The following is an 18,701-nucleotide window of genomic DNA, read 5'->3' as shown; positions in this document are numbered from 1 at the left end:
AGGAGGATGTCTAGAAGATGTCTGACATGCTCCTGAAGTACAAATTAACATTTGGTCACTGATTAAAAATGTCTCACACTTTACAGTCACATGATGGGTTGACTGTAAATCAATGATAGCTAAGAGATGGGGGAGGGACCCTCATCCCAAATAACCAATTGACAGGAAAAGCATCTCTATAAGAGTTAATAAGGCTGACACCATTAGATTTTAGATAGCGACTATCTGTCCAAGAAGCAGATGACAGGAGAAGACTGGAGCACAAATAGCTGAGTTTACAGGAGAGAAGATGAACACAGCTACTGTAGAAAAGCATTCTTACTGGATAAGCTCAGGATCAAGACGTCGTGCTTCCTATGCCAGCCTTAGTCAAAAGTCTGTTGGAGTAAGAGCCATTTGTTGCATCTTGGACTGTCCATGCAGCACAAACTGAGATCTATGCCAACTATGAGCTGGCATAGATTTCAGCTATAATTTAGAAAATGTTCTAGTTTAGATTATAATAAATGTGTTAGGCACAGGACACCCTGTACACTCAATATCACTGGGGCCAACTACCTAAAATATAACTTTTAATCTAAATAGCTTAAAAATACATATATGCGTCCCTCACGTGGGGACTGATAGGCATACAAGCACCCTGTACACTCCTGTTAATTCTTACCCATTTTTGAAGTGCCATGAGCAGTGGAAGATACCAAAGTTACATATTTTTTGCACAAAATACAAAAACATAAAACATTGGACCTTACTACATAGGGTTGTTTATTGTCTTCTACTGTGGAGACACACTGGTCGGAATAGGAGCTGCAGATCAAGGATACTTGCAAAGTTGTTGCATTTTAGATGCTATACTTTGGTAACAAAAAAATTTAATAAAACTTTGGTTATAAATAGCCCTCAAATAGTAATTATTAGGTGGTGAGACTCCTCTACCAAAATTAGCAATAAGTGGTGCAAAAATACAGTATAAATCTACAGCTCTTCCTAATATTGACCTCCATTCTTTCACTAATGTTGCAATGGCCTGCAGGTTCTTCTAGCATAAACATACAGGTTTGGGTCTGCGCTAAATGTTCACAAGTAGAGATTGGTTCAAAAACACTGTTTTTTCCGGAGGTTGTTTCTCTCGATCTTTAACTACAGTCCCCTCGATCTCTGAACCGACCGGCAACCGAAACAAGCGTTATCCCTTCAAATGGAAAACGGACGTGAAGCAGACCCGCAAGCCAAAATGTGCGTAATAATTTATTGTACTTAAAGTTTTTTCTTTCAATATCACGCACAAAATATGCAGTAAGTACAATAAATTATTTTCTGAAAGCATTGTATATGCTGTATATTTTAAGAGATCAAATTGAGGAGTAAATAGAGATTTTAATTTTTTTTTTTTGGTATCATAGAAATGCAATCACAAAATGGGGCAATTTAAACAATAATAAAACAGAAAAGTTTATTTATACAGTCTGTATTCCCTTGTTTTAATATAAAATGTGGCACCTACTTCAGTGATAAGGAAAAGTCAATCTTGCTGGTTTCGCTGTTTCGCACGAGGTAACTTGCTTCTTTGCTCAGCCTCAGGAGACACTCTGCATCAGTGCGACTGATTGTACCGTGGTACCAGCTGCGAGGGAATCCAATTATTAAACAGAATAATATATAGATTTACATATATCTTTGTCTATCATTTTAATAATACGTGGCTCGTATTATTAAAAAGATTGACCAGAAGCCACTTGTGTAGGCGGCGTTCAGTTATTTATATTTCTACATGCGATCCTGGCCGGGGGGGAAAATAGTCCCAGGTGTCTTGAGTTTATCCTGGTGACTACCCCCCCTGTGAAGTGAGTGCATTTGATTTTATAATCTTCACTTGTTCACATTACCACTGGAGGGTTTGTTGTTTTCCTAAACTCCAACTCCAAGCTCTTATCCCTTACTAGACCCAGGTGAAGGTCTTCTTATTTTATACATACAAAAAAGAACTAAATATAATCCTCATCACGAATAGTGACTAAGGGATTTGGCGCCTAGTACGTGTTTTCTCTTTCTTTTAACGTGTGCGAAGGGTTCCTTTTTCCTCTTCCTCTCCGCACCGCCTCTATCTCTCCACAGTGGGCAAGGGTAATTCTTTGACCCACCGAAACACTTGTGCTGCCTGTCCCGATCCATAGCTGTGGACGAGTATAACTCCTATACACATATTTTTTTTATAAAAATCACCTCCACCCCTTGGCGCCTCTGTTAGCCTCTGCTTCAGGTACTTTTTTTCGTGTCACCTGGTCCATCCTTAGGACCAGAGAGCTGTAATTGTACCGTAATCCTCTTTTTTTTTTGTATATTTCTACATTCTGTATGTAAACATCTTGACACTCTCATAAATGTCCATAAAGATTCACAGTTCACATATAACATGATAGTTCAGCCATGATACATACTGTAGAAATACATTCTGTGATAGGACATGTTATTAAAAACTATTTAATCTTGATCAAACACCACCATAGGAGGATACAATTCAGGGAATTTGTAAATTCAGCAAAACCACTCCAAACAACCAAGTCTTTGAGAAGATCACCTCTAGACTCTAGACTATCTTGGGTGGTCATCTCAAAGATCACTGTGCCTTGCAAGTACCAAAAAACTTCAAAAACATATATAATTTAAAAGGTAGTATTACACATACAATACCTTGAAAATGTATTCATATTTCTTGAACTTTTCCAAAAAATTTTCATATTACACCCACAAACTTAAAAGAGTATTCTGATCAGTATTCTTTTGAGAAGGCACCGGTGCTCCTCTGAGTTTAGGGTTGTTACATTTAAAGGGGTATTCCCATCTCAGTGATCATAGTTTAAGTTAATAAATATGTCCCATTGAGCATTTTTGTAAATCTATCTTATTAAAAATTTCCAAGTGTTCCCACTAAAATGTATTGCCTCCTACCTCATTGTATATGGTTGATATACCATGGATACGGGTAGCTCTTGGCTGCCGCATCCATGGCCATGCTTGCCCAAAAGAACTAGCTCCATCCAGTGCCCGGCCTCTCCATGTCCTCGCGAACGAGCACGGCGCAGGGCGGCCGCGCATGCGCTGATGTTTATTTCTTAGTGCCGCGCGCGCGGCTCAATTTTAGCAGCGGCTCAAACTAATATATATATCTGTGCATGCGCGGCCGCGTAAAGACTGCCGAAACTACAGAGGATCGCAAGGACGTGCCGGAGAAGGATCAGAGGCAAGTTCAAAAGAGGTGAGTATTTTTAAAATACTATATGCACCACCAAATCCACCAACAATATAACAATATATGATAATAAAGGCAATCAACAGGAATTGAGGAACTCCATTATGGAATATAGGAACATAGGGGGAAGACAAATATGGAGTGGATAGAACAAAGGGTCTGCATTTGGGGAATAGGAGGACATTGTAAATTTGAGGGGCACATGGAAAAGCAGTCTGCAGGCTGCTGATGACTCCTACAGTCCATATGAACGAGCACGCAAGGACGGAGTTCTCAGAGTGATGTCATAAGGAGGCGTGGCCGGCCTTCACTCAAACTGCCTGAGCCCACCTAGCCTTAGAAGCAGGAAACCAGGAAGTGAACGGCACAGTTGGCTGCAGGTGAGGATGAAATAGCAAGATAGGAATACCCCTTTAAGTTTGCGGATGTAACGTGAAAAAATGTGTCAAAGTTCAAGACGTATGAATACTGTTTCAAGGCACTGTATATATTATGCATATGTTTATTTTACCTACTGTGGTAGCTACATACCCCTGTTAAAATGTCAGGTTTCTGTGCTGCAAAAAAATGAGACAAAGATAAATCATTTCAGAACTTTTTCCACCTTTAATGTGACCTATAAACTGTACAACTCAATTGAAAAACAAACTGAAATCTTTTAGGTAGAGGGTAGAAAAAAATAATAATAATAATAATATGGTTGCATAAGTGTGCCCACCCTAAGGCCTCTTTCACACTACCGTTTTTTTTCCCGTTTTGCGGGCCGTTTTTTGAATTCCGTATACGGTCCGTATACGGTACCATTCATTTCAATGGGTCCGCAAAAAAAACAGAATTTACTCCGTATGCATTCCGTTTCCGTGTTTCCGTATCTCCGTTCCGTGCAAAGATAGAACATGTCCTATATTTGGCCGCAAATCACGTTCCGTGGCTCCATTAAAGTCAATTGGTCCGCAAAAAAACGGAATGCATATGGAAATGCATCCGTATGTCTTCCGTATCCGTTCAGTTTTTTGCGGAACCATCTATTGAAAATGTTATGCCCAGCCCAATTTGTTCTATGTAATTACTGTATATGCCATACGGAATAACGGAACGGAAAAACGGAACCGAAACAGAAACAAAAACGGAACAACGGATCCGTGAAAAACGGACTGCAAAAAACTATAAAAGCCATACGTTTGTGTGAACTAGGCCTTAAACTAATTTTTTGTTGAAGCACCTTTTGATTTTATTACAGCACTCAGTCTTTTTGGGTATGAGTCTATCAGCATTGCACATTTTGACTTGGCAAGATTTGCCCCCTCTTCCTTGCAAAAACACTCCAAATCACTCTTCAGATCACTCCACAGATTCAGGTCTGGGCTCTGGCTGGGCCATTTCAAATCTTTAATCTTCTTCTGGTGAAGCCATTCCTTTGTTGATTTTGATGTATGCTTTGGGTCGTTGCCATGCTGAAAGATTAAGTTCCTCTTCATGTTCAGCTTTCTAGCAGAAGCCTGAAGGTTTTGTGCCAATATTGACTGGTATTTGGAACTGTTCATAATTCATAATTCCCTCTAGCTTAACTAAGGCCTCAGTTCCAGCTGAAGAAAAACAGCCCCAAAGCATGATGCTGCCACCACCATGCTTCACTGTGGGCATGGTGTTCTTTTGGTAATGTGCAGTGTTGTTTTTGTGCCAAACATATCTTTTGAAATTATGGGCAAAAAGTTCAACCTTGCTTTCATCAGACCATAACATCTTTTCCCACATGCTTTTGTGAGACTTCAGATGTGTTTTTGCAAAATGTAGCCTGGCTTGGATGTTTTTCTTCGTAAGAAAAGGCTTTCGTCTTGCCACTCTACCCCATAGCCCAGACATATGAAGAATACGGGAGATTGTTGTAACATGTACCACACAGCCAGTACTTGCCAGATATTCCTGCAGCTCCTTTAATGTTGCTGTAGGCCTCTTCACGGTGTTCCATGGTATATCTAATGCCTTGGAAATTCTTTTGTACCCTTCTCCTGACTGATACCTTTTAACAATGAGATCCCGCTAATGCTTTGAAAGCTCTCTGTGGACCATGGCCTTTGCTGTGGGATGCGACTAAGTAAATTTCAGGAAAGACCAACTAGAGCAGTTGAACTTTATTTGGGGTTAATCAGAGGCACTTTAAATGATGGCAGGTGTATGCTGACTCCTATTTAACATGATTTTGAATGTGATTGCTTAATTATGAACACAGCTACATCCCCAGTTATACGAGGGTGTGCACATTTTTTTTACAGCACAGAAACCTGACATTTTAACAGGGGTGTGTAGACTTTTTATATCCACTGTATATGATTTTTGATATCTCTTGGTATATTTCAAGTTTGACCATTTATAGTTTATAGAGTATATGGTCATGTTGGAATTAAATTTCTGTTTATTGTGCCTCAGTAACAACATTAGTGGTACTTACAATTGACTCTCTAATGGCAGTAAAGGATCTATTCTTTCTCCCACTGAGCTGATTTGTTCTAAACTTGGATTCTTGACAGCCTTCAAGTTCCCAGCTGAGTGTCTGTGCATGTGCCTGAGTTTTTCCTCTCTGGATGGTGACATGCCTGTTTTATCATCATCATCATCATCATCATCATCATCATCATCATCGTCTAATTGGGGTAAAGGAAAAGAGAAAAACTATAAACTATAATTTCACCAACCACAAAACAGGAAAAAACTAGTTTGGGCGTTTTGAAAGGCAGCTCACAAATAGTTGATCTCTGATTTTGCTTCTGTAGAAGGACAATATCACAGCGGATGTCCCAATTTTATACATTTTCTGTGCTCAATGTCTGCTGCACAAATAGAACTAGAATAATGTATGGAACTTACAGAATAAAATGACAGGCACTATTTTGTACACACATGGAATATCCACAAACACAGAAAAGCTAGCTAAATATTTATAAGAATCAGAAGGCAAAAAAGCATAAAAATAGCCATGTTTTGGACTGCAAGTCCTTTTACAGTATGTACCAGGTTTATACCCCATACATTATCGTATGGAATTGGGGAAGTGCTGTGTTTAAAAATGGGCCAAATTTATTAAATACCGTTTGATAAATGTGCCACAAATTATGCCAAGGCAGACTCAAAGCAAAAATTTCCCTCATGATAATGTCCCAACACCTAGAGGCTCTGATCTCTCTGCAACTGTGCCCTCTCAACTTTGATTGACAGGGCCAGGCGTTTATACTGCAAGGACTTTGGAGAGGGTGCAGTAGTTGCAGAAGGAGCAGAGTCTCTAGGTATAATAAGAACACCGTCGTTGCTCCTAGACTCATTTGCATATATTAAAGCATAATTTTTCTCACCAATGCAGGCACATATGAATATGGGACCAACACAGATGCCTTCAGCTGTCAAATGCACATGCAACAGGTCAGCCAGTTTCATAGGTACAAATCTGCTGACAGATGCCCTTTAAGTCTACCTAAATAAACCTTTACTCCCAAATAGTGGTAAAATTGCCTTTTAGGATCCTTGGCAAGCTAGGTTAACACCACGTGAAGCTTTAATAGAGACTGCACAATACTCAATCTACCAAGATAAATTCCTAGTAGCATGTCCTCTAATGTCTAGTATCACTGGGAAAAGCTTTAAGTCTATGCACACCTTTGTGGGAATTTTTTTATTATTATTGCATTGTACTCGTTTTGAGCTAAAATTTTTTTATTTTCAATTGGTTTTTATTAAAAATGTTGATCCCATTTCTCTGTACAGTCTTGAGATTCTCTAGTATCAGGGTCTGTATTTTAACTGCTTCTTGTCAGGCAGCTTAGCTAAAGGCTCCTTATCGCTTATCTTTGACCTTCTAGATACTTATTATAGTTGAATTCTTATCTTATTTAAGCTACATTCTTATCAGTAAGTGTTTATGACCTTTAGTAATTTAGAGATAATGGGGGTCGTTTACTAACAGAAATTCCCTTATTTTTTTGCATATTTCTGGTGCAATTTGCGGCGCAAAAGTTATTTGCATCAAAATCTGTCACTTTTCCCTGCTCACACCAGGTCTAAAAAAGAGGGCGTGGTAGGGTCATTTTCTATGCCTGTTTTATGCATTAAATTTAAGCCAGCAAGGAAGCTGGCGTAAATTTAAAACCGGCAGTGGATGCACCAAATTTATGTAGAGGCCGGAGCATCTACATAACTGCAACAGATCCACCGCCAGTGTACGGGATTATTAGAACCAGCGGCTAAAATGCCGTTCTTAATAAACGGCCCCCAACATTTATTAGAGGAACAGAACAAAGTGAAAGTACGATTCATACAGCTAGACAAACCGTAAACCCTTTGTGACAGAATAGCTGAATATTTTTAATAAAGACCAATAAAAAATTATGATTTTGAGCCCAAAATTAATGTAATGTAATGTAATGATAAAAAAAGGTCTATATACACTTTAAATACTATTACACTTTCTATATACCAAAAAGCAAAGTCTCTATATTCCCTTAAATAAATGTTCATTTAAATATGATAAAAAACATACAGGTAACGAAAAGATCCACAATAGACTATGGCCAATGAACATCAATAGTAACATTTCAGTTGCAAAAGGCTCTGCAGCTGAAATATATCACTCTAGAAATTGCCAATAAACATTAGAAACCTCCTAATTTCCTCTTTCAAGTCACCACAAATTTATAATCATATTACTCCTGAAGTTATTAACACCAAATGCATTCGGATGTATGCAAACCCTTCCATAGTAACAAATCTACTGCTGAAAAAACACATTCTAATAGGCTAATTTTAACATCAACAGGCCCATATTGCTCACCATTTATTTGTCCCAGCACCCTTGACGTGTGTTTCACCTAGTACTTCGCCATGAGGTGCTTTGGTTTTTGGTATATAGATATAAATATAAATTCCCGTCCCCACCCCTAAATAGTGCCTGCTTCAAAAGGCGTTAAATGAGTTGTTCACCCCTGTGTGCTTCTCAAGCAAACCTACCAGCATGGCCAGACCTGCAGAGGGAATCATACTTACCTTATCCTTCCAGGCTTTTGTCTCATAGAAACATAGAATGTGTCAGCAGATAAGAACCATTTGGCCTATCTAGTCTGCCCAATATACTGAATACTATGAATAGCCTCTGGCTCTATCTTATATGAAGGATGGCCTTATGCCTTTCCCATGCATGCTTAAACTCCTTCACTGTATTTGCAGCTACCACTTCTGCAGGAAGGCTGTTCCATGCATCCACTACTCTCTCAGTAAAGTAATACTTCCTGATATTACTTTTAAACCTTTGCCCCTCTAATTTAAAACTATGTCCTCTTGTAGCAGTTTTTCTTCTTTTAAATATTTTCTCCTCTTTTACCTTGTTGATTCCCTTTATGTATTTAAAAGTTTCTATCATATCCCCTATACATGTTAAGGTCCGAATCTCCTCCTTTCATCAAAGATAGATTGCCGTAATCTCGCGATGCGCGAGCTCGCGCATGCGCAGTTCTTTCCCTGAGGCTGATGCCAGCACAGGGAAGGAACACTATACTGGCACTGCGCATGCGCAAGCTCGCACATTGCGAGATTACGGCAATCTATCGGTGATGAAAGGAGGAGATTCGGAGGACATAGGCGGTGCTTGGCTCCTTCACAGGCAGGCGTGGCTGGGCACCAGGAAGGTTCGTATAGCCCCTTGGGCACCTACAAGACTAATTTACATATCTCTAAAATCCTTTTTTAAAGGAAATAAAATCACACAGCCCTATAGGACAGGTATATTGCGGACATGCTAGCGGCGATCTAGCCGTGCATGTCCGCATCTCTATAGCCTAAAACTTGGTGACAGAATCCCTTTAATCTTTCCTGGTAAGTTTTATCCTGCAATCCATGTACTAGTTTAGTAGCTCTTCTCTGAACTCTCTCCAAAGTATCAATATCCTTCTGGAAATATGGTCTCCAGTACTGCGCACAATACTCCAAATGAGGTCTCACTAGTGCTCTGTAGAGCGGCATGAGCACCTCCCTCTTTCTACTGTTAATGCCTCTCCCTATATACCCAAGCATTCTGTTAGCATTTCCTGCTGCTCTTTGACATTGTCTGCCTACCTTTAAGTCTTCTGAAATAATGACCCCTAAATCCCTTTCCTTAGATACTGAGGTTAGGACTGCAAAAAGAGGTGAAAGAATTCCAGCTCCACTTGGATAAAGGAATGTGCGTTTATTCAGCTTGCGGTACAAACTCATCCATGAAATACAAAAATTAGCAGTCTTGTCTACGCGTTTCAGGCTACCAGAGACAATTCCATGTCTCCTTCCTCATGACACAGAAAGACATTAAAAGTGAGACCTTTTAAAGGGGAAGGGGTGCACCTGTGTCCACTGATTGTCTCCACAGGCCTGTAACCGCCCCCAAGAAAAGGTGCCACACCTTCAATTAACTCTTCTCATGAAAATTAAATAAAAGAAAAAACTAAAACATGAAACCATACATATGCATAGTGAAAAATATAATAACTATGCAGAAGAGTATATATATAAGAAGGATACGCATAAGGTATATGCTGGGTACATAACAGTTATTTTGAGGTTAGGACTGTATCACTGATTTTATATTCTGGTCTTGGGTTTTTACGCCCCAGGTGCATTATCTTGCACTTATCAACATTAAATTTTAGTTGCCAGATTTTTGACCATTCCTCTAGTTTTCCTAAATCCTTTTCCATTTGGTGTATACCTCCAGGAACATCAACCCTGTTACAAATCTTTGTGTCATCAGCAAAAAGACACACCTTACCATCGAGGCCTTCTGCAATTTTGCTGATAAAGATATTAAACAATATGGGTCCCAAAACAGATCCCTGAAGTACCACACTGGTAACAAAACCATGGTCTGAATATACTCCATTGACTACAACCCTCTGTTGTCTATCCCTCAGCCACTGCTTAATCCATTCAACAATATGGGAATCCAAGCTCAAAGACTGAAATTTATTGATAAGCCTTCTATGTGGGACAGTATCAAAGCCTTACTAAAGTCTAGATAAGCAATGTCTACTGCACCTCCGCCATCTATTATTTTAGTCACCCAATCAAAAAAAAATCTATAAGATTAGTTTGACATGATCTCCCTAACGTAAACCCATGTTGTTTTTCATCTTTGAGATTTTAGATGTTCCACAATCCTCTCCTTAAGTATGGCTTCCATTAATTTCCCCACTATTGATGTCAGGCTTACTGGCCTATTGTTGCCCGATTCCTACCTACTACCTTTCTTGTGAATGGGCACAACATTTGCTAATTTCCAATCTTTTGGGGTGACTCCTGTTACCAGTGATTGGTTAAATAAATCTGTTAATGGTTTTGCTAGTTTACAGCTAAGCTCTTTTAATAGCTTTGGGTGTATCACATCAGGCCCCTTGACTTATTTGTATTAATTTTAGACAGCTGACTTAGAACCTCTTCCTCTGTAAAGACACATGCATCAAAAGATTCATTAGTCTTCCTCCCTAACTGAGGTCCTTTTCCTTCATTTTCCTTTGTAAAAACTGAACAGAAGTATTCATTGAGGCAGTCAGCTAGTTCTTTTATCTTCTTCTTCTATATACCTTCCTTCTTTTGTTATTAATTTGGTAATTCCTTGTTTTAGTTTCCTTTTTTTTATTTTTATAATTAATAATTTGTACTGTTTTTTCAGTTAGACACAAGTATCCATATGAAAAGGCATACATTTAGACTTGGATAAGCAAGTTACAGATACAGATGTATGAAGTGGAAATATACCTTTGCCGGTTTCAACCGGGAGGTGTAGGTATTGCATCAAGTACAATTAATAACACAACTGTAACAACATAAACAGCAAAGACATGAAATGATATCAGCAAGCTCCATCTAGTGATAAGGTACATGGTATAAGAACCTGTTATTGGTGAAGCAGGCAAAGTTAGGCGGTTTAGGAAGGCTAATCATGTGAATTCCCTATATCCCCTCCAGGGTGACCATATTTGAAGGAAAGTGGATCTTGATCTTAACTCCCAATGGGAAATTTCTTCCAATCTATAAATCTGGTCAACTTTGTTGATCCAGTGTTCAACCGATGGGATTTCGGAGGAGAGCCAGTGAGAAGGCAGGAGGATTCTGGCTGCTGCTATTAGCAGGGAGAAAAGGGAGGCTTTGTGCTTGCAAATGCCCTCTAACACCAGAATGAGTAAAACTAATTCCGGGGAGCATGGGAAAGATGTTTTGCATATCTGGTTACTGATTCTAACTATCTCTAACCACCAGGTCCCTATTAATTCACAGGACCACCAGATATGGAAGAAAGTTCCTGTTTCCTTCTGACATCTCCAACAGGTATCTGGGGTGCCGGGTTTGTATAGGCTAGTTTTATCCGGAGTCTTGTACCAACGTAGTAGTACTTTGTAACTATTTTCCTGAATACGAATACACCTGGAGATCTTATGAGGAGTAATCAAGATCTTTGCAGTTTCAGAAGTTGACAAAGAACGCTTCAAATCCCTCTCCCAAAGGCCTATCGTAGCAGGTTTGGAGGTAAAAAGGAAAGTCTTTAGAAACTTATAGATTGTTGAAATTGTTGGGAGGAGGGAGCAAGCTGGCTATCAACCTCTCAAACCAGTCTGTTTCTTTCGGAAGAGGGGTGTTTTTTGTGAGATTGAGAGTTTCTTTCCTAATAAAGTGTAAGAGCATGTAGTTTTGAGTGGTTAGGCCCAATTTCTTGTGAAGCTCAGGGTCTTGTGAAGCTCAGAATCTAGGATGTCAGAAATGGGGAGCCTAGAGGCTCTCAAGGTAATGGGGCAACTATCTCTAAGTTCTTTAGGAGCCAGGTCTAAGATGTCTTTCAGAAGTAAAAGGGGGGATGGCAGTGTCAGGGCCCTACTACCAGCCAAGAACCACCTCCAAACCTTTAATGTGCTGCGGATCATGGGATTGGGTATAGAACCAAAAGTCAGAGGTGGTCTATTGGCCAACAGGAGGGCCCGTGCCGAGGTAGGTAAAAAGGAGTTTTCCAAAGGGATCCACGTTTTGTGGGTGGAATTTCTTATCCAATCAACCGCTCTGGAGAGCTGAATGGCCTTCATATATATTTTTCAGGATCAGGTAGCCCAATGCCACCTTGGGCTCTGGGTTTAGTGAGCGTGTTGAAGGAGATATCCCTCTCAAAAGAGGCGAGAGCCGAGGGAGAGAGGCCAATATGAAGAACCTGAGACTTGGAAGGGTTAACTTTGAAGTTAGACAGGGAGCCAAAGTGACTGAGCAGCGAGAGATGGTTCTAATAGATTTACAGGGATTGGTCGTGAGGATTAGTAAATCGTCTGCAAAAGCAGCAATTTTAAATTCAAGAACTTTGACAAAGAGGCCTCTGATGCCCCTCTCCTCTCTGAGACCCTGTAATAGAGTCTCCATAACTATCACAAAAAGGAGAGGGGAGAGGGGGCAACCCTGCCTCGTACCATTTCTTATTGGAAAGGGGGAGGATAGGGTTCCATTGACTGACACGGATGCCGAGGAGCAGAGGTACATAGAGAATACTGCATTGATATAAGGTTCGGGAATCCCAAATCTAGACATGGTCAACCTGATATAGGTCCAATCCACTGTCAAATGCTTTCTCGGCATCCGTGCCCATCAGAACTAGGGGGATGGATTTATGGGAAGCATAGAACAGGGCATCTAAAACCTTTGTAGTGTTATCTTTTCCCTCCCGTCCCTTGACAAAACCCACTTGGTCTGGGTTAATTATATAGGGTAGAAAGCTTTGTAGTCTAGTAGCTAGCATCTTAGCTATTAATTTGAGGTCAACATTAAGTAGAGAAATCGGATGATAGCTGGAGCATGCTGAAGGATCTTTTCCTTCTTTGGGGATTACTGTGATAGTGGCTCTAGTCATATCAGCTGAAATGGGATGGTTAAGCATAGATAGGTTGCATATAGGGAGTAGGAAGGGGAGAAGGGAGTTTCTAAAAGATGAATAATAAGATATGGGAAGGCCATCTGGGCCTGGGCATTTACCTTTGGGGGTGGAATTAACGGCTCTCGTCAGCTCTAGAATAGTGAATGGTTTTGTTAGGGAGGCACGTTGGATTAGTGTCAAACTCAGTATGTGGAGGGATTTAAGGAATGAGTTAATATTGGCCTCTCTCCCCAGTGAGGGATCAGGGAGATCAAAGGCAGGCAGATTGTACAGCGCCTCATAAAAAAGTTTGAATTGTTCAGCAATCTCTTCCGCTTTGAATACTAGGTCTCTTCTCAGAGATTTAATGCACTGGACATGTCTGGAATCCCTTCTCTGTTTAATTCTCTGCATCATAAATTTGGATGCTTTGTTCCCATGTGCAAAGAACTTCTGTTGAGCGGACAGAAAATATTTGGCTGAGCGCTCATTTAGGAGGTTCTTTAGTTCAGTTCTGAGAGAGGTGAGTTCCACCAGCTGTTGAGCAAGTAGAGATTGCTTGTGAGCTTTTTCAAGTATGTGTATCCTAGATAGTAAGGACATATATTTTTTCTCTGATTCCTTTTTCAAGAAGGAGCAGAGTCCAATCAGCCTGCCCCTGATATAAGCCTTATGTGCATCCCACAGTGCTTGGGGAGATATGTCTGGGGTGTTGTTGGTTGAAAAGTATTCATCCAGAAATGTAGTTATCTGGGATTTGTATGTAGGATTGCCCAGCAGGGACTCATTGAACCTCCAATTCACGTTTATGTTTCCCCTGTTGGAAGGGTGAATATCGCAGAAGATTGGGGAGTGATCTGAGAGAGTGATATCTCCAATCTTGGCTGAAGTGCAGAACTGTAGATGCTCTCTCGAGATGAAGATATAGTCTAACCTACTATACAAATTATTTGCTGCAGAGTAAAAAGAGTAGTCAATTGAGTTGGGATTGATACAACGCCAAGCGTCTAACACCCCTAAGTTCAAAAGTTTAGTCTGAAGCAGTTTAAGGGCCTTAGAGGGAATAGCAGATTTTTTTTTTTAGAGGTGTCAATGAGTGGATTAAGAGCCAGGTTGAAGTCCCCTGCTAGTACTAAAACCCCTTCTCTGTGTGTTTCTATTAGCTTAAAGAGGGATAGTAGCCATGAGATTTAGTTCGTGTTTGGTGCATATAAATTTACAAAAGTAAAAAGGGTTTGTCCTATGAGGCCCTTAAGAATAAGGTATCTGCCCTCTGGGTCTTGATTGTGGGCCTTGTAATGAAAGGCTAAGGCTCTGTGAAAACCAATACTGACTCCTCTCAAGGAGGCGCCCCCAGCTCCACAGTGATACCAGTTAGGGAACTTGGAAAAAGTAAGGTTTGGAAAATTGCCCTGTTTAAAGTGAGTTTCTTGTAAAAAAAAGCAATAGAACATTTCTCTCTATTCAGTTGGGAGAAAATGTGGCTTCTTTTGGAAGGGGATCTCATTCCCTTGACATTGTAAGAGACTATTCTGGGGTTACTCATGTTGAATCGTGTAAGTAGTGGGAGAGGGGGGCAAGGGAAACTCTCACCTTACAGGTATGTATCACTGATATCAGGGGAGGGGGAGCACCGCCTCGAGAAAGGGAAGCATTCAGTAGCTTTCCTGGAGTATGATATAGTTGCCTGCTGCCGGACCAGTCATGTCTAAGAACCAGAACAAAATTAAAAGAAACATTACAACATATCAGCAAAAATGTTGACTTATGAAAAAACATTTCTGAAAGCCAGAAAGTAGAAGTAGGACAGGAGGAAAAAAACGAGAGGAGGGGGGAAGTTACTTGGTAACATGTTGTATCACCCTTATTGGAAGAAGGGATCCAATGCAGGATCTGATAGAAGATATCAGAGGAAGATGGATAAGAGGAAGAAGAAGTTTTGGCAGAAGAAGAAGAGGTTGTAAGGGACAGTAATGAGAGAAATGATGACATGACCCATATGGATGGGAACTTGTTGGTTAGGCTCATCTCATTCTCCCAAGGCTAATCTTCTTGGCGTTGACTTGGAATTTCCTCTTCTGCCCCTTTGTGGTTTAGGGGTGTGCTGTTTTTCCCAGGGTTCCAGAAGAGGGAGGGTTGGTAAGTCTGTTAGATTTTGAACAGGGTCCCAGTTCTGTATGTCTAGGGGTTTAATACCCAGATGTGTATACGCCTGGTTCAGGTCTTGGAATAAAGAGATGTTAATCCTGCGTCCTTCATACGTAAATGAGAGACCAAAGGGGAAGGACCATCTGTATGGGGTATTTCTTCATCTGAGCCATTCTGTAAGAGGATTGGGCTAAATCTTGAAATATCAGAATGTCATGATCGTCCCATTTAACTGTTCTTGCCTCCCTTGCTTTAGTGATGACAGCCTCCTTAACTTGAAAATGCAGGAACTTGCAGATGATATCTCTAGGAGGGGCTGTGGGGGCAGGTTTAGGTTTCAGGGCTCTGTGAGCTCTCTCTAGAAGCACCTCATTTGCCGAGTCGGGGCCCAGGAGGGAGAGGCATATCTGGACAATAGTGTTAGGAGTGTCCCCAGGGGCAACTGCTTCAGCTATGCCCCTGAAACGCAGGTTGTTCCGTCTCCCACGATTTTCCTGGTCTTCAATGGCCTCATACAGAGAGTTGATGTTATCCTGAATCTTGTGGAGGTTATGTTGTACAGGGCTCTGGTGCTGAATAACCGCTGTCTGTGATTCCTCTAGTGATTCAACCCTGCAGCCTATGTGCCGGACATCTTGTTTTATGGCCAGGAGGTCAGAACTCAGGGGCTCCAGTGCTGCTGCCAGTGAGGAAGTGAGGGCATCTCTGAGGTATGTACGGGAAATGGGTAGGGAATCGGTGTCTTCCTCACCTCTTTGAGACGCGCCAGAAGACTATCTGCTTATGTGCAGCGGCGTGCAGCGAGGTCGGCGCCATCTTGGTTTCTCTAGCAGCTTATGCAGAAGCTGCTTTTTTAATGAATTTATCAATTTCTCCTTCATTTGATGAGGATCTGTGTTGGTTGGAGGAATCGGCTGCTTTAGAGCCTCCTATCTTGACCATCTTGGATCCTACAGGCTGTAAAAACAAGCTGTTTGGGTGATATAGTGACCGGAGCTACTGCTGCATGCAACCGAACGGTTCAGGCGCTAGCTCCGCCCCCTCTTTTTTTCATTTATGTATCTGAAGAATGTCTTATCACCTTTTTTTACTGACTGAGGTAATTTCTCTTCTGCCTGTGCTTTAGAAGCTCTTATAACTTGCTTGGCCTCTCTCTGCCTAATCTTACAAATTTCCCTGTCATCCTCATTATTTTTTTTTATATAATTACTAAATGCTATATTTTTGGTTTTTTATTATTTTGCCCACTTCTGCTGAGTACCACAGTGGTCTCTTCCTTTTTTTGCTTTTACTGACTAGCATAATGCAATTATCTGTTGCCTTCAATAGTGCCACTTTTAAGTAGTCCCATTTCTCCTGGACTCCATTGAAACTGTTCCAATATGATAGGGACTCGTATTCCTCTAATCTAATTTTAGAAAAGTCAGTTTTTCTAAAATCTAAAACTTTTGTTTTTGTGTGGTGTGACAGTCACTGTACTTATAGTAAACCACACTGACTGGTGATCACTAGATCCCAAGCTTTCCCCTACAGTAATATCAGATACCAAATTCCCATTTATGAATACTAAATCTAAAATGGCCTCCTTCCGGGTTGGCTCCACTGTAGAGATAATCCCAGTAGGGAATTTAGAATATCTGTACTCCTGGAAGAACTAGCTATTTTGGTTTTCCAGTTTACATCAGGAAGATTAAAGTCTTCCATAATGATAACTTCCCCTTTCAATGTCATTTTAGCTATTTCCTTAACTAGTAGGTCATCTAATTCTTTGACTTGGCCAGGTGGTCTATATATCACAGCTACATGAGTTACCTTATGATTATCAAGCTGCAACGTAACCCATACTGACTCTAAATTGGTCTCACTAACTTGTATTAAATTACATTTTATGCTATCTTTCACATACAGGGCCATCCCTCCCCCTTTCTTGCCTTCCCTGTCTTTCCTATATAGAGAGAACCCTGGTATTGTTATATCCCAGTCATTACTCCCATTGAACCATATCTCAGTAACAGCAACTGTCTCAGTAACAGTCTCCCGTGGGCCACTGCAGCTCTAAGGTCTTCCCACATCAACATCCAGTTTGACATGAGTTATATGACTGCCGCAGCCAATGACTGACTTCAGCAGAGAGGAATCTCGCCATACATTATGTGACCTAGTGACATGATTCATGATAGACACTCCACCCCTGCAGCCAGGTACTGGCTTCAGAGGTCACATACCAGATGTTGACATGGGGAGACCTGAGAGCTTCAGTGGCCCAGAGGGAACCAAAAAGCCAGAACCCAGCAGCGGGGCTCAGGTAAGTATGATTCCCTCCTCAGGTCCAGCCATGCTGGAGGGGAAGGCATCTGCCCAAAAAGGTCTCAGGGGTGAGCAACCCCTTTAAGAACATTTTATCAAACTAACACAAACCATATTCAAAGATTGAGAAGGATATATCAGCTAGAAAAAAATAGCAGTGCAAAATATATGGAGCTGGAGAAGAACTGGCAAACAGCTTCTTCTGGTGCCAAATATCTTAGACAATAAATGCTGTTATCTTGAAGTAAAATCTTTAATGCATCCTGAAATGTTGATGGGGAACAAAAAGACCATCAGTGCAATGGTGACACAAGATGATAAAAATCAATAGAAAAAGGCTGGAGGGGGCAAGAGATTACGGCGTACACAGATCAGATCAAGAATACATTACTGTTTAACGGGCCATCACATCAGTATTTCTGCCTCTTCTCTCCCTCTGGATACAGGGATATTGATGCCTTCTAATGCAGTCTCACAACATATTTCACTACCTTTTAAACCGCTCTCTCACATAAGCAGCAGTTGCAGAGTTAATCCAGGTTAAGTGCTGTATTAGCATGTTAATTTTTAGAATTTGCTACTCTACAAAACACTATAGCAGATAACAATGTCATTTGTAACTGGAAAAAGACAGATGAGATCTATAGCGTACGATTTTCTCTCCAGATTGTGGAACAGCGCAATCAAAGGACTTGTAACTAGAATTCACTGTCAGGACCTTTGAAATTTACAAACATGGCATTCTATAATTGCTTTCTTGAAGGAATGCAACGGTTGTATTTATGGATTACTTCTTAGTGACCTTATACTTGAGAGAGGATGAGCATTACTTTTATGAATATACTAAGATATAGAGGAACCATAAATAGCCACAATATATGTTTTTCCAGTGGCTTACATTGAAAGTTAGTTTTTTTTGTCCTGATACATAGAAGAATGTTCAAATGTATTAGTTATTGATTACCATATTTTTTGCTTTATAAGATGCAACAGATTATAAGACACACCTAGGTTTTAGAGGAGGAAAATAAGAAAACAAATATTTTTCATCAGACCTTAGATCAGTCCCCTAATCTTCATCAGATCTCTAACCAGACG

The 18,701-nt window shown here is 40.5% G+C and overlaps 1 protein-coding gene across 1 annotated transcript in view; it reads right to left on the bottom strand.

The window, feature by feature from the left end:
- The window catches only part of SHF (Src homology 2 domain containing F), a 338,508-nt gene that overhangs the window by 65,805 nt on the left and 254,002 nt on the right, over positions 1 to 18,701 (bottom strand). The window contains exons 5-6 of the mRNA XM_040413828.1: positions 5,700 to 5,868; positions 1,505 to 1,624 (exon numbers count right to left, since the gene is read on the bottom strand). Of these exons, the coding sequence (XP_040269762.1) occupies positions 1,505 to 1,624; positions 5,700 to 5,868 (289 nt within the window). The remainder of the gene's footprint in view (positions 1 to 1,504; positions 1,625 to 5,699; positions 5,869 to 18,701) is intronic.

Source organism: Bufo bufo, chromosome 1 (assembly GCF_905171765.1).
Source record: "Bufo bufo chromosome 1, aBufBuf1.1, whole genome shotgun sequence".
NCBI classification, from domain to species: domain Eukaryota; kingdom Metazoa; phylum Chordata; class Amphibia; order Anura; family Bufonidae; genus Bufo; species Bufo bufo.
Note: the sequence above shows the minus strand (reverse complement) of the source record. Positions and strands in the feature narration are given on the sequence as shown.